General features: G+C 46.0%; 1 protein-coding gene across 13 annotated transcripts in view; it reads right to left on the bottom strand.

Moving 5' to 3' along the window:
* Positions 1 to 22,219, bottom strand: part of RAPGEF1 (Rap guanine nucleotide exchange factor 1) — a 169,998-nt gene that overhangs the window by 71,910 nt on the left and 75,869 nt on the right. For 10 of the 13 annotated variants that reach the window (XM_003911164.4, XM_031654669.1, XM_009187976.3 and 7 more), the window contains exons 2-5: positions 14,023 to 14,162; positions 13,343 to 13,456; positions 6,125 to 6,303; positions 1,361 to 1,517 (exon numbers count right to left, since the gene is read on the bottom strand). In XM_003911164.4, coding sequence (XP_003911213.1) covers positions 1,361 to 1,517; positions 6,125 to 6,303; positions 13,343 to 13,456; positions 14,023 to 14,162 — 590 coding nt within the window. Of the gene's footprint in view, positions 1 to 1,360; positions 1,518 to 6,124; positions 6,304 to 13,342; positions 13,509 to 14,022; positions 14,163 to 22,219 lie in introns of those variants that run through there. The other 3 variants (XM_031654661.1, XM_031654660.1, XM_031654662.1) reach the window with 2 other exon arrangements.

A 22,219-nucleotide genomic window follows, 5' to 3' on the forward strand; every position in this document is an offset into this window, starting at 1 on the left:
TCATCTAGGCAAGCCCCCTTTACATGAACTCCATGACCCCAGCAGACACATCAGCTTCCCCTTAAATGCTGCTGGGGGTGGAGGGCCACCCAGATGTCCTGGCAAACACACATTTCATTCTGGAGCAATTTTCAATGCTGAGCAATGCTTTCTCAGCCTCTCTCTGTAATTTAAGCCCTTTGGGGGTCCTTATTCTACTCTCCAGAGCTGCTGGGGAATGTTAAGCCAAGGAGACAGCTTTCAGGAATTTGTTAGCCTGGTTGAGTGGGAAGGAATTTTTTTTGACCTGGGGTAAATACCTCAGCTATAATTGTGGACTGAGGGGTCCAGAAAAGAGGGGGACGCAGGTTTTTTCAAGCCAAGAGATCTGTTTACAAAGCATGCATCTAGTACCACATAATTAATAATAAGTAGCAGCTAAGGCCTGACTGCTTCATATGTGCCAGGTGCTGTTCTAGAAGCATTATGTGTATTGACTAGTGTAATTTTTCCTATAACCCTGCAATGCGCGATGCTATTATTATCCCTATTTTATAAATGAGTTACTTAAGGTGCAGAGCCGTTGAGTAAATTATTCAAGTTCACAGACTAGCAAGTGATGAACTTGGGATTCAAATCTATCCAGGTGCTAAGGCTGGCCCCCTTTCTACTACATTATACGGCCTCACACAACAGCGGGGTTTCCACTGTCCTGCTGCCTGCAGCCCTGGCCCTGACCCAAAGGCCCTTACCTGGTTCATGTCCAACATTCTGTCTTGCTCCCCATCCACTAGGACTTATTTTCTCTATTAGGATTTGTCCCCCTGACCCTAATTCCAGACCCTCTATGGCCTTTGCTTTCCATCTTAACTAGGATTCATAATTTCTTACGCCGTTTCTGACTTCTCTGGATAGCAAATACACAGACCACATCATGGACGTCAAGTAAATATAGAAAGTTCCATTTCTTACTCAACTCACTCCTGCTTTTCTACCAAGAATCCTAGAAGTTCCCAGAATACGAAAAGGTAGCGCTGACATGACATGCTGGGAGCTTTGCTTAAAGTCATTGTGACAACGATCTCCATTGCATTTTGTCTAGCTGGTAAGCATGCTCAGCCAGCACGATGCCACGAAGGCTCACTGAAGATTTAATGCAATGCTCAGTAAGGGCTGACTGCTCTGGGCAGCTTTTCCATAAGAGCCATTTGCACCAGTCCTGAGAGAAGTAAGTAGTTATGGGATACAGCGCACCAACACCAGAGACGCAGAAAGACATTCTAATGTTTGAAGGTTGGGAGCAAGAGCTTATGTGACAAGCACCAACAGGCAGGCTGCTCTTAAGTCCCTGACGGGGACGGTCTGGAACCTGCACCGGTACCTTCACTCCATCCAGCACGGCCTTGATGACCCCCTTCACAGTCGTCACCATCTCCTTGTCTTCTGAGTTCACACCTTCCAGCATCACTTGGTCAGACCAGCGAATGAGGTTGGCGAGACTTTGGTACACTCGGCTATAGCAGGAAGAGAGGGCTGAGCTACAGGGAAGAGAAAAATGGAAAAAAAAGAAAACCTAAAGCATGACCATCACTTAGCACAGAGCCAGCTTCTCGGTGACGAGGGTGTGCTTCTCCATCTTTCTTTGTGCAAAATCCACACCGCCTTTGAATAAGCAAACTTCTCCCATGAGCCCTTTTCCTTACATCCAACAAAGATTTTGTGGAGCTTTATATTCTAATCTGTGTTTCAAAATTTTTTCATTTCCAAAATGGAACATTACAAAAATTCCACCACGATAGTTAAGATGCTTTTTCGAACTTCACCTCCTTCTACAAGATTCTGATCACATGTCTCGAGGAGTGCCCCATCTCCCCCTCCTTCTAGCTGCTAATCACTAGACCAGGTCCAGGGAGTGTATACTGACTGTCAGCAATTAGAATAAAATCTATTTTGGATGGGCCACAAGGAGCCGACAGGTTTGCGGGATTTTAACAGTCATGAGCTCAAAACAGGTCTGCGGTTTATTAGAACTCCTCCGTCAGGGGGCCAGCTTCATCATCCTCTGCACCATAACCATGAGACAGAGGTCAGAAGCGCACGAATGAAGACTATTTTGAGAATAGTAAATCAGGGGCGAGGGGGCCTGTGAGATGGTGGTGGGGATGTGAAGGTGGGAATGTAGGTGAGTGTGTGTGTGTGTGTGTGTGTCTGTGTGTGTCGCACCACGCTACCAGTTATACTGCGATGCCAGCGCCCACGAACAGAAGCCCTGAGTGCCTCGGTGATTGCAGAGTAGCAGCCGAATGGAGGTGTTTACATCTTTCACATATTTTTAAATAACTAATTTCCCTAGGAATTGTGGAATTATTTTTCCATTTCAAACAATTGTAACAGAGGAAGAGCAACAATATAGAAAATTTATGTGCTGAAACCTCCTCTAGTCCAAAAAACAAACAAACAAAAAAAAACACCAAAATGATGCAGACATTTAGGAGCCAAAGATGTAACTTTGAGGAAAATATATAATATTGTAAGATATGATTTAAACAGGTTCTAAAACCAAAGCCATTTAAAACAAAAATGTGAACCAAATAGTGCTTTAATGAGAAGCTCTTCAGAATCAGGTAAGGAGGAAACAATTATTGCAAGGGATCTAAAGTTTCCATTTAGCCAGGCGTTCCACTCTGCATGTTCCAACAGAAGAAAAGGGTCGAAAGCAAACTTTCTCTTTCTTTTGAAAAGAATGAAAGCAAACTTATCAAGTCCATTACAAACAAACAAACAAAATTCCCAAAGGAGCCCCGAGAAAGCCAGGATTGGGCTACTTTAGAAGATGATATGGATGGAAAGTACTTGTTGTTGGAACTACTCTCTTAGGAAAGAGGATGGAGAGGGGAAAACAAAGACCCTGCAGTCTCTCCTGGGGTTTTGGACCAGAGCTGATCTCATCCTGCAGGGGAATGTGCTTCTAACGGCTGGGCTGGACCTCGCTCTGCTTCCTGGCAAGGCCAGGTGAGGCCTCTTAACAGAAGCCTGCGGCCTTCCCGAGGTGCTGCAGGAGGATTCCACGGGAGAAAGCATCTCACTGTTACACTGCTGGTAACAGTGAGGTGAAAGAGGGGAAACACTTTTATTCACTACTTCCTTTCTGCCTGCATTGGATGCTAACGTTTCCCTGAAGGTGCTGGAAATGTCCAGCCTTCCTGTCATTAGCTTGGAAGCAGAAGATTCCTGTGTCAAGGGGCTAAGACATAAGAAAGGAAGGAGAGTTGAGGACTATAAAAATGCCATCTGAGGCCCAGCTGCTGGCTCATTTCCACCATGGAGCAAAGCCCTCTGCGTGTGACGAGTGTAACTGTTGCTCTCACATGGGCCTCCGGGTGCCTCACTCGGGAATCCTCCATTCACAGCTCATGCTAAGAGCCAGCTGCTTGTTGGAGGCCAACTTATTACCGTCCCAGGAACTGAGGTGAGGGCGGCAAAGGGCCTGCTTGCAAGGACCCGCCTCACAGAAGAAACGGGAAAGGACCTTCCAGCTCGCAAACTGCCCTTAGGGAGGAAAGAGATAATGCAAAGCATCTAAAAGGAGCATCTGAGGAGGTATTTCCAATCACTGCGGGAGACCAAAAAACCACCTCCACTAGCCTGGAAGAATTTCAGAAGGAAAACCCCTTCAATGGGATTAGTCAGAGGACTACCAGAAAACAAACCGTATTTCATGGGTCCTTACAGCCACACCCAGGCACTTCCCATTTTCTCCTCTAAGAAATGGTTATAGACATTCAAGGTCAATTCAGAGCCACCCCTCAACAGACACAAAATACCCCCAACCATTACCATGTGACTTGATCAATTCTTACCCAGAGTATGCAAATGACCTCCAAGCAGCGCCCTGGATCCAGGAAGCAAGACTCCTAGCAGCACCACACTCTGGGTGTGAGGGTCGAGGGGACACTATCCCAGACTCTCCCAAAGAGGCTTAGTGCCTGAGGGCGCAGGGTGAAGTGATCACTCCCCTCTTCCCACTGTTCCCCTCTCGTCCACGCCCTAGGACGGATACCCTCTGCCCATGACTGCCCGAGTCGCTGCCCTCCCCTCCCTGGGGCACACCAGGCCCAGTGGCCTCAGTTCCTTTGCTCTTGTTCTCCTGCCCCCACTGCTAATCCAACTGCTGCTTTCCCTCAGGTCGGGCTCCGAGAACTACCCAGTTGAGGTTTCATCAGATCAAGTCCAACACCCGTGTAGCTCTCCTTTCTTCAAACTCCAACAGAGCTTCCTCTCTGTACCATAAAACAAGGGCTGTATCATAGAACCGAGGGAGCTGATTTGTTTCAAGTAGGCTTTAACTCTTCCAAGGCAGAGACTACCACATGAGACTAGGTCCACAAGAACATGTTCTAAAAGGGCATCCATACATCTGACTGTGGCATGATGTCGCCATTCACTTCCCGGAGCCCAGCACCGAACCCTTCTACGAGCTGAAGCTGGATTGACTCTGGGAAAGACAGAGTGAAGACAAGCATGTCCTGCTTCCTCCCCGTCACCAACCAGTGCCAGTGAGCTTCTGGCCAGAAGACCACAATCTCAACGGGTCAGCTGAAAGTCCAGGGTGGAAGCCCCAGGGCAGGGAGTTTCTTGTAAATAAAGACACTATTTGCTTTATCCCCCAGAAGAAGAAAACTATGAACTTCATTGCCAAGTTCTGAAAGCAGTTCATAAAAGCTTAGCCTCACGGGGCTAAATGAACACTAAGCCATCTTGGGGAACTGTGACAGAGAAGCATTTATCCTGAACAGGTACCATGGAAGAAAAACAAAAAATGTGCCAGCCTCTTAAGAAAAAGCTCCTGCTGGGCTTTCATTTCAGATTACATTTGGTACTGCTTTTCTTTTCACATTTAACAATAAATACAGGACAAGCTGCTAACTAACCTGTAAGAGGAAAATGCACTCCAGCAATGAAAGTATTACCCAACAAAAGCTTCCTGGGGCAAAGGCTGGCTCCATGTCCCCTGCACGGAGTGCTTGTAATTTTACGTTGCCTCAGCATCTGTTTTAAAATATGTTTAGCTTTCTCATACCAGAAGTAGGGCAAACGAACCCTTGACAAGGTTCCTAATACTACATCCCATCTGACTGGCTCTAGCCGGTGGCCAGGCAGAAACTTACAGGCATCTCTGCCCGCCAGCAGGCTGGCTCCTGGCTTACCTACTGCTCCTTTAAACAGACCATTTGCCTGAGAACTTAAAGTAACCACCTCTTAGTCACAGGCTGTGCCTCCTGAACGCATGCTTGCTTGCTTTAAACCCACCAATTAAAGGTCACTGCAGGAGGCCTGTTTGGATAAGGCCCGCCCCGGACCCAATAACCCCAGTAACAGCACTGGTCCACAGGGTCCCTTCTCTCTCTCCCAGCTTGTGCTTCTTCGCCTCCCCGTGCAGCCTCCAGGCTGCTGTGTAACCCCCAAGGTCTAAGGTACTAGAAAACTCTTAGCTTGTGAGCCTGCAGTCCAGCCCCTGACAGTGAAGCCTGCGAAGAGCCTCATGCAGGTAGAGGCCCTGCTGGTGCTCTTCAGTCCGGGCCTTGGGTGATGACTGGAAACAGTAGCTTCCAGCTGACAGATAATGAAACTCAAAAAGTTTCATTCAAAACAGGCTCCCCCCACCCGCAGTGAATCCAGGCTCCAAGTCTGGGAAGTGTCCTGGCTTGACACAGTTAAGCGCTGCGTGGCCCACGCTCTAACAGGGGCTTCCCTACCTGCCTCTCTTGGCCTAATCAACTAAGCAGCTGGACACTGATAGGACTGAGTGGACATGTTAGGTGACTGAGGGCTTCAGGAGAAATGTATCCAAACCAATGTGACTACTGCCCATGAGCTAAGGCAAAGAAATGACCACAAACTTACACTGTGGCCACATCCCTAGGGATGGCAGAGATGTGTCCCGGGCTTCAGGAGTAATAGTGACCTCAACTCTGAGATGGCATCAAGGGACAGTTGTGGAGGGATGGGTCAGGGGAAGGATGAGGGGTGATGGAGTCCTTTTCCTGACTGTTCCTAGGAACCTTGAGTTTCCAGTGCCACCAAACCAAGATGCCTCTAAGGCTTCCATTGTTCTGACACAGCCAAGGACTTCAGAGCCACTCACCTGTGCTGAATTCGAGGATCGTTCTGCACCAGGGGTAAGATGGCCTCCAGCACCTTGCTGGCTGACCCTGGAAGCATCTCCAGTACCTTCTTATCAATTGCCATTTTGTCCACAATGGTCTTAAAGTAGCGCAGGGCACTGACAACTTCCTTCTCTTTCTCCTCCAGCCAGCTCAGGTTCTGAAAGGAGACGTTCAGCATAAGGAGGAGGAGAGAGATTAAAGGGAGCTATTTTGAAAAAAATAAAGGAACATTTTCTTTAAACCAGCTTGAGATCGATAGGAATGGAAAGGCTCTTGCTACAGAAACCAAGCCAGGTCATTTTTCTAAAGACTGTAATCAGGAGACAGAGGGTAGAGCTGAAGGAAGAAGGGGGCTTGGACCAAGAAAGCTCATTCAGAAATTTCTGAATTCCCTTTCCAGACCCTGAGGTCTTGAAAACCACTTCTCCTCCTGTCTGTCCTCATCAGCCACACTGACAGACCACCACTAACCCCATTAAGTAGAGTGAGGACTAATTTGCTGACGACTTGGAGAAGCAACAGTCAAGGCGCATATCCTCTAAATCACATCAAGAAACTCCAGGCTTTTGTTTCAAAGATCTGAGGGACTGTGTAAGACCAGTCCGGGGCATGAGGGGCTGAAACCCATTCCCTGAGGACTCCTCACTAGGTTCCCAGATTGTTCACCCCACTGAAGCCCCCACTCAAGGAAATGATATGCTATTCCTAAAGGTCCTGGAAGCTCCCAGAGCTAGAAGGGGCAGGAAGTCTGGGGAGAGAAGGCAGAGAAGCCAGAGCAGATGACACTGCTTCTCAAGATTCAATGACTGCTCATGCAGCGGGCGCCAGCAGCATTCATGCTCCCTCTGCTCCTGAGAGAAAGAGAAAATACAGAGCCCTGCGCTTTCCAGTGCTTAAGCCACAACCCCAAGCTTTTCTCCCTGACCGTGGGGGGCCTTGGATCCAGTTGGTGGGTCTACACACCCCTTTCGTTCTTCTCTCCAACTTTCCCTCTACTTGCCCAGATGTCAATGATCCAGGTCTCAGCTGGCTGGCAGGGGAAGGAGGCTGAGAGTAATCTACAGAAATGGAGTCTCTGAACCTGTTCTGGTTTGGGAGGTTGTCCCTTAAAAAAAAAAAAAAAAAAGTAGTCTACAGAATGGATAAATCCCAAAATGGACAGTGTACTCAAGTAGTCAATTACATGTCTAGTGCAAATTAAGAGGGGCGTGTATGAGGCAAACAGCCACCTGCAGGATCCCAGAAGTCTAGAGGATGTAAATAAAAACAACTGAGGGCAACAAGATAATTTCTAGAAAAAGGTGATTTAAACAACATAAATATACAAACAAATGGTAGAAATTAATAAAAAGTGCTTATGATTCTGAACACTAGCTCTTTTCTTCTAAAATAGTGCAGACTGGCCAGGTGAGGTGGCTCACACCTATAATCCCAGGACTTTGGGAGGCCAAGGCGGGCGGATCACTTCAGCCCAGGAGTCAAGACCAGCCTGGGCAACATAGTGAGACACCCTCTCAATTAAAAAAATAAAACAAAGTTTAAAAAAAGGTGCAGAATATCATTTTAAATATAAAACAGTTCAATAGTGGAGGCTTTTATTTCACGGGAACGTCAAAAGAAAAATTTATACATGGCTACTTTTAGTCAGACAATGTGCAAAAGACCGGGTCATTTCTTCCATCCAGTCTTTCCCAGAAGGTGTCCCACAGACCGGAAGACACAATTCTCTGCTGGTGGCAGAAGTGCCCCCTCCTCATCCCCATCCCTGGGTCCTGCACCCTGGCTTTATTCTTCTCTTTTCACTACCTGACAGATTTGTTTATGGTCTGTTTCCAAGAGGCTGGGCGCTTGCTTTTCCACCTTGTGGACCAGAGCTCTTTGCTTCACGTCATCTGCCCGGGGCAGGGAGGAACCTGAGTGTGAAGGAGTCGCAGTGCCGACAGACCTCAGATGTGCCTAAGGCCACGGTCAGCCAGGCAAGAAGAGGACTATGACAGTAACACTACCACCTTAGCACATCAGAAAGTGTTAGAGACCACCAATGATGAAACTTGGTGAGGAACACGAAACATTTTAAGAAAATGTGTCATCAGGTTTGCTGGGGAGAAAGTGGCTAATCTGAAGATGGGAGGCACTCGAAAGCGGCAACGCATTTCAGAGCAGAGAGTTTTTCTGCCATTGCGGAGAGATCAAATCAGCCGTTTGAGAGTCAGGCTGCTTGGCCGGGCGCGGTGGCTCAAGCCTGTAATCCCAGCACTTTGGGAGGCCGAGACGGGCGGATCACGAGGTCAGGAGATCGAGACCATCCTGGCTAACCCGGTGAAACCCCGTCTCTACTAAAAAATACAAAAAACTAGCCGGGTGACGTGGCGGGTGCCTGTAGTCCCAGCTACTCGGGATGCTGAGGCAGGAGAATGGCGTAAACCCGGAGGCGGAGCTTGCAGTGAGCTGAGATCCGGCCACTGCACTCCAGCCTGGGTGGCAGAGCGAGACTCCATCTCAAAAACAAAACAAAACAAAAAAAAGGGTCAGGCTGCCCTGGGCTCCTCCTAAAGGAACCAACAATGTAATGTAGTACAGCCAGGCTGCCTCCAAGAACTCAGATTCCATTCCCAGAATTAATGGCCTCTGAGTGTTGTACATTCTCCAGCCTTTCAGCTGTCAAGCTGGGGCTCCTTGTGAATGCAGCTGGCAGTGAGAGTTCACAGCTACACACCCACATCCAGCACTGGTTCGGACTGGGGACTCCATGCGTTGGCTTTGCTGAAGGTGCCTCGCTGCATAACCTGAGGGCAGGTGCGTTCACCTGTGCACCCCTCCTGCTGTGAGGGATGGGTTGCCATCATTGGTCCACATAAGCCTGGAAACTAAATCAGGCTGTCCGTGTCTGGGGATGGCTTAGAGATAAGGCCAACTACTGGGCTTCGGGCTTGTCATGCACAAAACGGGGAGAATAACATCTGCCCCGTGTAACTAAAGAGGTGACTGTGGCGGACTGAATGAGAATGCATATGGAAGTGGTTCACAACATTTAACAGGCACTATACCAACACCAGAGACCATATACCTGCCAGTAATAAAGCAGAGAAAGAGGGCCTAGGATGGGAACATCTGAAAGGGAAGAAACAGGCCAGATCGTAGCTGCCATTCATCGGGGACATGGAGGCACCCACTGTGCTATGGATTTTATATAGGCTATTTTGTTTGAAGGTTACAACCACCCTGTGAAGTGGATACTATTATTTCACAGGTGGGGAAACTGAGGCTTGGTGGGGTGTGGGGGAGATTAAGCAACTTGCCCAAGGCCACACAGCTGTAGTGACAGATACGGAATTTGAACTTGGTCTGTCTGAGTTCAGAGCCTGGAGAGATGGAGAGGAGAAGAAAGACCAGATCAGAAATGTGCTGAAGTTAAAAGGTTGACTTGAGATCCCCTGGGCTAAAGATCTCATTTAATAAACGAGTAAACTAAGACCCAGATGGCAGAGGTGGACAGAAAACCCCCATCGCCTTTCCTGCCCCGTGGGTCATATTCATTCCTGACGCCCAGGCTGTGGCTCCACAGCCATGCGCCGTCACAGGAGACGGCGGGGAAGAGGGTGAGGAACACTGGCCCTCCTCTCCAGATACTTCTCTCCCCACAGCTGTGCTGCATCCGGGACACCCCAACTTGCCCTGTCACTCCTTGTCCCATCTGCAGCCCTGGTGCCTCTCCTCTCCACAGCAACGCAAGCCTCATTTCCATACTATAGGACAGTGTACCCGGAAAATGTGGGTTGAGCTGGGGAGTGAGGGGAGGGCAAGTCACAATCAGTATAACAAAAAACTAGAATTGTAGGATTTTAAAAAAAATGGCAAAGCAACATCATGCTTCTCCATTAGCCCAGGACAGTGAGGCCTAGGAAGAAGACATGGCTAACACAGACATTGGTTACAATGAGAGCACCAAATCACCACCTGCCACCAGACTGTCCGGCAGCAGCAGCTCCCTGCTTCTATTTCATCATAAGATCTGAAGAGCTGAAGGGGAAGGGCTTTCAGGAATCCACCCAAGAGCCCTGGGATCCAACTTCTGTCCAAATGCCCTCAGAGATGGGGCACTCACACCTCCCAGGACCGCCTGCTCACTGCTCATTGTAATTATACCTTTGGACTCCCAGTATGTGGCTAAACTTCCTCTACTACTTTAGCACTGCAGCTTACTGCTAGACTTGTTAAAAGGTTGCAAAAAAGTTTAGAAGTTCATCACAACGTACTTTGAACTTTAAAATTCACTAAGAAGATGCAAGAGACTGCGAATATGGAATCAGTCTGGGAAGACAACAGAATATAGTGAGAAAAACAGATTTTGATGAAGGAAAATGTGCACCGGGGCCAACACTGTCTGCACAGTGGGAATAATAAAAGCTTCCCCACACAATTATGGTGAGGAGTAAATAAGACAGCATGTCTGAAACCACCCAGGACAGGGCTGGGGCAAGGAGGAGCCCTTGAGAAGTGGTAGAGAATCTGAAAATGTACTTTCATCTGCCTGCACTTCCATTTCCCTCGTATCTGAGCAGGGAAAGCCATGTATACGACCTGAAGTAAAATAAAAATGTATGTAATCGCTCCCTAAGTGGTAAGAGAGCTAATGAATGATCAACGAGGGCAGCAGATGACAGACCCACTGCAAGGTTTCTTGGACATAATCCTCTAAGTCCACATACTCTGGTAGGTTTCTCAATGCTTCTGGTTCTGTCCATGGGCCTCCACAAAGCAACAGGTTTGCATTTACTTGTCCCATGCAGGTGGCTTGGGACAGAGCACAGTCATCCAGCCCTTCCTAATGGGCAATGACGAAAAAGGGGATAACATTCCTTCTTGGGTGAAGATTGCACCTATAGCTCCTTGCTACAGAACAGATTTCTCTTGGCACTACTGACATTTTGGGGCAAAGAATTCTTTGTTGTATGTGGGGGCTGTCCTGTCCGGTGTATTGTAGGTTGTTTAGCAGCTTCCCAACCCCTACCCACTAGAAGCCAATAACATCTGCTTTGCCTTCCTATGGCAACAACCAAAAATGACTCCAGACGTTGCCAAATGTCTCTTGGGGTTTACAGGCACCCCACTAAATGAGGGATATACTTTAGCACTGAATTTTTCTCCATGATCTCTCTTGGAAAAATGAACAAAGGGGAAAATCCCGGCCGGGTGCAGTGGCTCATGCCTGTAATCCCAGCACTTTGAGAGGATGAGGTGGGCAGATCACTTGAGGTCAGGAGTTTGAGACCAGCCTGGCCAACATGGCAAAACCCCGTCTCTACTAAAAATACAAAAATTAGCCAGGAGTGGTAGAGGACGCCTGTAGTCCCAGCTACACGGGAGGCTGAGGTGGGAGAACTGCTTGAGCCTGGGAGGCGGAGACTGCAGTGAGCCAAGATTGCTCCACTGCACTCCAGCCTGGGCGACAGAGACTCTTGTCTCAAAACAAACAAACAAAAAACAACAAAAACAACAACAACAACAAAAAGCGGGGAAATTCCAGGAATTGAGTGGCTGAACAGTTTCATATCAGAGTTCACTAGCAGAATAACGTTGTTAGTAAGTGAATCATTTTACTCTGACTGCCTGGACTAGTGTTGGATGACAATTACACTCTACGTGTAGTTAATACTAACTCGGCTACAAGAGGTTACTAAACAGGTTGTAATAAAAAATAACTGTGGCACAGACCAAATCTACTGTATTATTCTTCAATCTGGAATTTAGATCAATCTGGCAAACACTGACTGTTTCCCTCTTGCTTGTCAGCCACCTTTTGTTCAAAGAGGGGGCAAGAAAAACTATTTTTCAACAAAAGACTATTAGATTTAAAACCTTTATTTTCCTCCACTTCTAACTAAAATTTTAAGATATTCTGCTGGTCAACATAAAAACCAAAAAATAGATGAATTGCAAAATTCAAGAATTATGTATTTAAATAACAGGCTAGCTTGCACCAGCTGCATTAAACTGATGGCTGTGACTGTAGTTCTGCTACATAGAAATTATACTTTGGATAAGCCCTAAAGGATTAATAATATCTGTCTACAAGGTTTGTTTTATTTTACATTACTCAGTTTAGTTTTATTTTATTTATTTATTTTTTGGAGACAGAGTCTCACTCTGTTACCCAGGCTGAAGAGCAGCGACACGATCTCGGCTCACTGCAACCTCCGCCGCCCGGGTTCAAATGATTCTCCTGCCTCAGCCTCCCAAGTAGCTGGGATTACAGGCGCCTGCCACTATGCTTCGCTTATATATATATTTTTTGTATTTTTAGTAGAGAGGGAGTTTCATCATGTTGGCCAGGCTGGTCTTGAACTCGTGACCTCAAGTGATCCACCTGCCTCAGCCTCCCAAAGTGCTGGAATTACAGGTGTGAACCAGTGTGCCCAGCCTAGTTTTATTTTTATGTAATGAGTCAGGATTAATATTTAAATTCACGAGATATTAAAAATTCTGTCTTTCATAAAGAGGAAATGTAGCATCTTGAGAATTCAGACTCTGACGTCAGACAGCCTGCATTCAAATCTTGACTTCGCCAACATTTTGCTGTGTGACTTTGGCTAAATGCTTAATATTTCTATAGATCCAGTTTCCTTTTTGGCAAAATAAGTTTCCATACATCAGGGTTGCTATGAAGATAAGTAAGAGGACACATGTAAAGCACTCAGCACTGGGCCAAGAAAAGGCTCCATAAATGTTAGGGACACAGGTGTCTGTGGCTCTGAGAGCACTTGGTCATGCGGCGGTCTCACTGCACTCCACCAGCCTTGTGAGATGGCTAAGAAAGCACTCGAAGGCTTCAGAAGCCTCTTCCCTTCTAAACTATTCAGATCATCTTAGCAATTCAAGGAACAGCTGGTCTTGAGAGATGAGACTCGCCCACATCCCCCGGAACCCGTTGGACCCAAGCAGCACACCCAAACCAACCCCAGAAAGAATCCCTGAGCTTCTGCCACAAAGCTCTCTCCAAAGATCATGGGACCTTGCATAAACTCTCACTTTTATCCAAGGTCCCTTGGACTCTTCCTGAACAATTCAGCCCACAGTCACCACCCAGTTGAACATAATAATAGTGCAATAGATTTTTTTTCCATCCCCAAAACCATGGACCAGGATTCTGCAGTAGAAGGCAAGGCAAACCCAATTGTTCTTAATGTTACACTGACCTTCTGCCTTTGAGACCTGGAAGCCACAGCACTGGTGGACATAAATTCTACTGCCTGCTGCTCCAGATCCAAGGGGAGAGGGTAGCCCTCTGGTAGAAATCTGTCTGTTGCCTCCTGGAAGAGAGGAAACCTGGATTCCTACAGAGCTTGAAATGGCTGTTTGAGGCTGAAGGGAGGGGTTGATGAAAGTCAATAGCTGTTTCAACATATTTGGCTTGACTGGCCCTGCTGAGGCCACTAACTCTTGAGGACATCTTTGGCTGGGTCTCAAGGGGTTTGCATGTTTCAGAGCACAGGCCCTAAAGCCGAATGATGGATGTTCTGGACATCACAAAGTTCCCTGTGTTTGACTGTGCGCAAGGCAACGTAGGGAACTGCAGGGCAGGGAGGCAGCAGCCTGGGGTGTGGACATGATATGCTGAGCTGTTTTAAATGCCCAGAGGATGACACAGCTGGAAAAGGAGAACTGTCCTAGCCAACTGAGCTTGGCTAACATGGCAAACACTCACCATCCTAATGGTTCTTATTTTATAAGGACACCAAAGGTCCCGCCCATGGAATGCTACAAAGTAGGTATGAATCACTGAAAGCTGAATCCCCAGGGAGGGAACATACAAATCGCACAAACTCATACTGCTTGAAGCAGGTGAGGCCAGGAGAAACACCTAGAGTCAGCTTACTTTGTTCACAGGTTTCTCTGGAATCTTTACGGACACCTCAGCTGGTTTTCCCTTCTTTGATGGTGTTCTCTTGATTTTGGGTGAGTGGAATTTGTCCATCAGCTTCATGGTGAAGGACGAGAGATGAGAACGCTGAGAGTCTGAAAGCAAAGAGGGTACTGACTGTTAGATGGGAGTGGGAAGAAGCGACGGTTCATTGACCTTTTGTGGAAATGAGCAATGTCCCCAAACCCATCTTTTTTCTTGGCTGTTGAGAGTTTCAAAGGACAGGACGTATGGATCCACTACAAAACATTTCTGCTTACATGCTTCAGTTTTTGCAGTTTTCACCAAGGAATTGTGGAAATCAAAGGCAGTCCAAATAAATATGGAAAAAGAACTTGCAAATATTCCCAAGTGTCCATAGAGAGTGTGTGTGATGATCTAACTAACATCCAAGGGAACTGGCTAAGAAGAAAGAACACCCAGTCAAATCACAGATGTGTAGGAGGTGAGAAGTGGAAAGGAAGGCCCTTTCGAATCCACCTCTTCACTCTTTAGGAAACTGCAACAAGTGACAGGTGCAAGGCTCTGGAGTTGGCAGCAGTGACTGAACGAGAAGTAAGGTGTTCAAAACCCTCTGGGCCATGGTGAAAGACTGAAGGACTTGCCCCAAAGATCAGGAATTAAGACTAGGACATCTGTTCTCGCCACTCCTATCTGACATTGAACTGGATCAGACCTAAATGTAAGAGTTACAACTGTAAACCTCTCAGAGAAAAACAGGAGTTTTTGTGACCTTGAATTTGACCATGTTTTCTTAGATATAAAACCAAAAGCACAAGCAACAAAATTAAAACATAGAAAATTGGACTGCAAATACTACTACTAAGAAAATGAACAAACCCACAGGATGAAAGAAAATACAGTCATGTATTGCTCAAGGACAGGAATGAGTTCTGAGAAATGCACCATTAGGCGACTTCGTTGTGCAAATGTCATAGAGTATATTCAAATGAACCTTGATGGGATAGCCTACTGCACACCTAGGCTATATGGAGTAATACCCATTGCTCCGAGACCACACACCTGTAGAGCACGGTACTGTACTGAGTACCGCAGGCAACTGCAATACAATGGTATTTGTGTTTCCAACCATATCTAAATGTAGGAAAGGTACTGTAAATGGTATAAAAGATTAAAAATTCCACCTGTGAAGGGCACTATCATGAATGGAGGCTGCAGGCCTAGAAATTGCTCTGAGTGAATCAGGGAGTAAATGTGAAGGTCTAGGACACTCCTGTACACCAGGATAAACTTTAACATTTAACCTACACTAAATTTATTTTTAAAATGTTCTTTAGTCAATAAGTTAACCTTAGCTTACTGTAACTTTACTTTATAAACTTTTAATTAAAAAATTTTTATTCTTTTGTAATAGCTTAAAATATAAACATAGTAGAGCTGTACAAAGTATTCTTCTTTTGTTTTTTTGAGATGGGGTCTCACTCTTTTGCTAAGACTAGAGTGCAGTGATGTGATCACGGCTCACTACAGCCTGGAATTCCTGGGCTCAGACATCTTCCTGCCTCAGCCTCTCGAGTGGCTAGGATGATAGGCAAGTGCTGCTACAATGCCTGGCTCATTTTTAAACTTTTTGTAGTGATGAAGTCTCACTATGTTGCCCAGGTTGGCAAAAATATTTTCTTTCTTTATATTCTTATTCTTTAAGCTTTTTTCTATTTAAAAAATTATTATTTTTTTTACTTTTAAAACTCTTCATTAAAGACAAAGAGAGACACACATTAATCAGCCTAGGTCTACAGGGGCAGGATCATCAGTATCACTATCTTCCACCTCCCCATCTTGTCCCACTGGAAGGTCTTCAGAGTGATAACATGCATGAAGCTGTCATCTCCTATGGTAACAATGCCTTCTTTTATAACACCTCCCGAAGGATCTGCCCAAGGCTGTTTTACAGTTAATATTTTGTTTTTAGTAAGCAGAAGCATACTCTCAAATAATGATAAAAAGTACAGCAAATCCATAAACCAGTAACATAGTCATTTATTATCATTATCAAGTACTATGTACTGTACATAACCATATGCGCTATGCATTTACACCAGCATCACCATAAACACGTGAGTAATGCACTGTGTTGGATGTTACGATGGCTACATCAGGCGAGGCGACAGGAATTTTTCAGCTCTATGATAATCTTATGGGACCACAAGATTATAATGTGGTCTGCCTTATATGTGGTCTGTCACTAACTGAAATGTCGTTATGCAGAGCATGACTCTATTTGAAAATCATATGAACCTTAGCATCATCAGGGGCTTGGTTCCAGGATCCCCTTCAGGGATCAAAATCCACGATGCTCAAGTCCCTTATATAAAACAACGGAATATTTGTGTATGACGCACACACATCTTCCACATGCTTCAAATCATCTCTAGATTACTTATGATACCTAATACAATGTAAATGTTATGTAAATAGTTATACTTTATTTTAAAATTTGCATTATTGTACTGTTATTTTTACTGTTTTTCCCTGCATATTTTTGAACCATGAAAATGGTTGAATCAGAGGCTGCAGAACCCATGGGTATGGAGGGCCAGCTATACCTGATAAGGGACTTGTACACCGAAAACATTAAAAAATTCTTACAGCTCTAGAATAAAAGGCATATAACCCAATGTAAAATGGGCAAAGAATTGGAGCAGACATTCTCCAAAGAAGATATACAAATTGGCAATAAGCACATGGAAAGACGGTCAACATAATTAGCCATTAAGGAAACGTAACGCTTCATGCACACTAAGTTTAATAAAAAAGACAGTATCAAGTGTTGGTGAGGGCTGGAGAACTGAAAGCCCCACACACTGCTAGTAGGAATGTAACATGGTTTCCCTGCTTTAGGAAATGTCAGGCAGTTTCTCACAAGATCACAGAGTTGACATGTGACCTAGAAATTCCACTCCTGGGCACATGTGCGAGAGAAATGAAAGCCTAAATCCATGTGACTTGTACAGGTAAGTCAAAGGAAAGTTCACAGCAACATTATGCATAATAGCCAAAGGTGGGAAAAACTCAAATGTCCACATGTTTGTGAATGACTAAATAAAATGTATTATATTCCATACAATGGAATATTATTTGGCAATAAAAAGAAATTAAGTACTGATCAGCTACAACACAGTTGAACCTTGAAAACATTATCTAAGCTAAAGCAGTCAGCCACAGAAGACCATGTATTGTATGGTTCCATTCATTTGAAATGTCCAGAATAGGCAAATCCATAGAGACAGAAAGTAGACTGGTGGTTGCCTAAGACTGGATGGGGCCGAGAGATGGAGAGGGCTGCTGTAATCAGTATGGAGTTTTTTCTCCTGGTGTACGAAAGTATTATAAAATTAGAATCTGGTGATGGTTGTAGGCCCAGTGAATTACAAGGAAAAAAAAAAAAAAAAAAGAACTGTACCCTTTTTGAATGAATTGTATGATATGTGAATTAAATATCAATAAAGCTATTTTTTTTTAAAAAGCCCACTGGCAGTCTTCCTTCATTTCAGCATTATTACAACCTGTTCCAGTGTCTGAAAACATCTTATTAATTGATTTATTTACACCTGTCTCCTCACAAGAATGCAAGTTTGGATGGGCGCGGTGGTTCATGCCTGTAATTCCAGCACTTTGGGAGGCTGGGGCGGGAGGATCACTTGAGCCCAGGAGTTGGAGCCTAGGCAATAGAGTGAGACTTTGTCTACCTATTAGCTGGGCATGGTGGTGCACACCTGTAGTCCCAGCTACTCAGGAGGCTGAGGTGGGAGGACTGCTTGAGCCCAGGAGTTAGAGGCTACAGTGAGCACTGCACTCCAGCCTGGGCAACAGAGTGAGACCCTGCCTCAAAAAAAATTAAGGCTCGGGGGACAAGTTCCCTGAGGACTGCACCTGTCTTGTTCATGCCTGTTTTCCCAGCGCTGACACGGTAGTTGGTCCACAGAAGATAATCAGTAAGCACACATTCAACAAATGAAGAAATCAACCAACAACAAAAATATCCCAGGAAGAAGACTGCTTCTTTAGTAACAGCAGAAAATACTTGAAATTGGCTGAAAATTAAGGAAGAAAACCCTGTGCTACGCAATGGAAAAATAAATACCTGTAGTTTTAAAAATAAAAAGAACTCCCTCTGTCAAGTTTTTCCAGCAATTTAGTACAACCAAGCAAAACAAAACAACCCTCTGAATAAACAGCACAGCACCTTGCACTACACAGCTCTCACGGTGTCTACTATTGCTGCACGTGACTTAACAAGGCCGAAGTTCAATTCCTTTGTTAAAGACCTTCCAGGTGGCCAGGCAGGATCAGATAAACTATCTACACTTTGCAAATTACCTAGGCACACACGGTGCTCTGGACCAAAAGAAAAGCCAGGGCCTGACCCGCATTCACATGTGGTCAAACCAAACAGCTTCACAGCTGTGTGCTGGCCAGAGCTGCAGAAAGCCCTTCTTAGTCCCCAGATGGGAACATAAGTCAACAGGAAGCTGCTGCACCTGGCTAGCTCACCTGGAACAGCTCAACAGGGTCAGGAGGCTCTCAACACCCGCCCTCATATGTTAGCAGTCATCCCTGGCATTCAAGTGAACTGGGATGGTGCCACTTGTCCTGCTCCCCTCTGTCCTGCCTCTTCTCTCTCTCTCACCCAAGCAGGGTGGATCCCATTTACAGTTTATAATTCCTTCTTTAGACTTCAACATGGATGTGAACAGTCTAATCCTTCCTGTGATGCTTAAGAGGGTGTGCACTGTTAGCCGGGCCTGTTGGTACATGCTGGCAGTCCCAGCTACGTGGGAGGCTGAGGCAGGAGGATTGCTTGAGTCCAGGATTTTAGCACTGTAGTATGCTATCATCGTGCCGATGAACAGCCACTGGACGCTAGCCTGGGCAACATAGCAAGAACCCATCTCTTTTAAAGGGGGGTATGCACTGGAGTCAGAATGCTTGCATTAAAATACTTAGATATCATCTCTAAATCTTTCCCTTTTTTGTCTGGAAAATGAGTGAGATAACATCATATTTCTTGAGATGGCTGATGTGATGTGATGTGATGTAGATTAAATGAGATATTTACTGTGGATAATGCAATAAGGTATTTCACAAAATGCCTGACACATGGCACCTGCTCAACACAAGGAGCGTGGATGCATAGCAAGGTCGATCGATTCTGAATTCTTATTTCCCAGCTGCTTCCAGATCTTCATCCAGTTAATCGGCAACACTGAACATTTAACTCACTATCCTAAGTAAATGAGGACCTTATAAATGCCCACTCTTCTCTTCCTTTGGCACTGAACCAGAAGTCTCAATCTGGCCTTTAGCCTATTAGTCTATTTCCCTCTTTGGTTTAACCTGCCTCCCTGCATATGGATCCTATTGCTGTCCCTACCCCATGTCTTCTGAGGACGGCCCCACGGCGTCCCTAAAAGACACAGCCTCTTCCCTCACCAGGCAAGTTTCCAAGTCAGATGGGCTGTCAGAGCAGTTTCCTAATCCATGCGACTTCTACCCTGTTAAGTAAGACTGAAAGCAGGGAAAACAGACACAAATGGAGAAGTCTGGGCAGGATGCATGGGTTCTCTGGTGGTCAAAGATCTTCAGGCTGGGTGAGCCAACTTCCGCTTTCTCCACCGTCTACTGCCCTGAGTTGCTGTTCAGGCAGGCATGGGGCTGAGGAGGTGGGAAGATTCACAACTACGCCATCATGACCAGGGCGGAACTGGGGTTGACAAGTGAGGTGTGGCGTTCGATCACCAAAAACCCTCTCAGGTTCCAGCAAGGACAGGGACCAACCAAGTGCACCTCTGCCCATGAGCTGTTGACAGAACTCAGGGGGGCTATTATTGCACTCACAATTCTCGTCTGCTTTGGGCACAGCTGGGAAACCATGTCAGCACCTAAAGATAGTGCAATGCCTACCAATAAATCTCCCTCTTCAGGGTATCTGCCTCGGAACAGTCAGCTCTAGCACAAGAAGCCATAAATCAGGCCGAGAGGAGAGATTCTTTCAAATGACAACCAACCTTCTCAACGCTGGAAATCGAGGACAGCACTAACTAGGACAGTATGCTTGTCACATTCTTCTTGAAACCTTGGGTTTGCAGCACAGGCTTCAGGTGATTTTCAAGGTCATTCACACTATGCCTTTGAGTGCTGAGGAGGTACTATAATGCCTTGCAACAGTAGGGTGGGGAGGAAATGACAGGTGCCCTCGCATGAACACTGCTGCGAGGGCAATCTCGCCAACGGCTCCAGACAGACGGACAGACAGACAGGCACTCTCCCTGCCCCTGTCTCATGCATGTCAATCATCTGGGATGGAGGGCGACGTGAAGGGAGTGCTCCCACATGACTGCTGCATCTCAGGCAGTGCCACTGACCACTCTCTTGCTATTTCCCTGCTTTTCACACTTAGGAAGTTATACTGTCGATTTTGTATATGCCTCTTTTTAGTAATTTGCTAGAACTGAAGTTAAAACAAAAAATTTAAAGATTTTATACAAATATATACATACAAGTTATACAGAATGAATCAAATCCAGGCACCCACCATCTGGCCTATCAAACAGAACCTTCTGTAGCGATGGAGGCAGCCGGTACCTGAACTGTCTAACATGACAGGCACTAGTGGCTACTGAGGCCTGCTTGTGGCTGCTGTGGCTGAGGCACTGAACTCTGAGTTAACTGTGTAATTTAAACAGTCCCTGGGGCTGGTGACTGGCACACTGGATGGTGCAGCTCGAGAAGCAGATGGATTCCACTGGTGCCGCCACGTGCTCCTCTGCAGCCACGCCTCTTCCCTACGGGCAGCCCGACTCTAACTTTCAGACGTATCATCCCTTACTTTTCCGGATAGTTTATATCGACACACACACTTAAACTTATAAGTCTGTGAACATTACAGAAGTGATAGCATACTGTAAAGATTCTCACGCTCTTGCTTTTTCTGCAACAGCAGGCCTGACACTCAGGCATGCTGGGGTGTGTCAGTGCTTTCGTTTTCAATGCTGAGAAATTCTGTAGATTCCATAAGCCCAGGTTCATCTATCTGCTCTCCTGTCTGTCAGTGGACACTGGGTTGCTTCCAGCATTTTTGCTTTGACAAACAATGCTGCTCACACATGTCGCCTGGAACACATGCCAAGAGGCCTCTAACAGCAGAATGGCTGGACTGTAGGGCATATGCCACACTGATTCTTACAGATATTGCAAAACGATTCTCCCAAGTGGCTCTCCCACGTTACAGTCCCACCAGCAAGGTTAGGAGAGTCCTAGTTGCTCCATATTCCTCCCGACACCTGGGGTTGCCAGACATGCACACTTTCCCACATGGCCATGTCCAAGAAAGGACACGAAAGTCCTCCTTCACCTGGAAATGCCACATGCTGGTTTATTTTATTGTGATCTATCCAATCTGTGAGAGGAACTTCAAATTCACCTGAACATAAGAACAGAAAGCCTCAGACATTTAGCCTCCATGTGACATTTACCCCGAGGTCAGAGACTCCCAATGACTAATCTGCTAGTCATTCCTTCCAGAGGAAGGGTGGCTTATATGAGCTCACAACCAATTTCTGTATAAATGACTGTGATGTTAACAACAGCAGCCACTTTCCTGGGCAACCATCGCGGGCCACAGATCTGGCTGTCGGATGAAAGTCCTTCTCCATCGAGAGAGAAAGAGGATGGGCTGGAGGAGAGGATCATGTCTCAACAGAAAACCAAGCAGAATAAAAAGACACCAAAGCCCAACCCAATGTCTTCCAAAGTGGTCTGCCAGATGCCAATATGCCAATATTTCATTGTTAAATTTTTAACTTGCCCTTCGGCCAGGCTTAACAATCGTCTCTGCCTGTTGCTGACAAATGTGGCTATCAACTGGCCTTTTTTCTGTGTCACTTGTAGCAGCAGCTGGGATCCCAACTTAGCAGTGGTTTCTGTCTCAGCTTAATCTCTCACCAAGGATGGCGGGGAGTCTCTAAACATCACAAAGTCAAGGGCAAGGTGGACAACTTTGAGGCAGCCAATCTGGAGAAATGCTGTGACTGTGAATTCCTCATTCCCTGTCTTCTACTGGGCTCAGAAGTAGAGCACTGGGAAGGATTTAGAGATCACTTACTTAATCCACATTCCCCGTTTTCCAAAT

Source organism: Papio anubis, chromosome 13 (assembly GCF_008728515.1).
Source record: "Papio anubis isolate 15944 chromosome 13, Panubis1.0, whole genome shotgun sequence".
Lineage (NCBI taxonomy): Eukaryota > Metazoa > Chordata > Mammalia > Primates > Cercopithecidae > Papio > Papio anubis.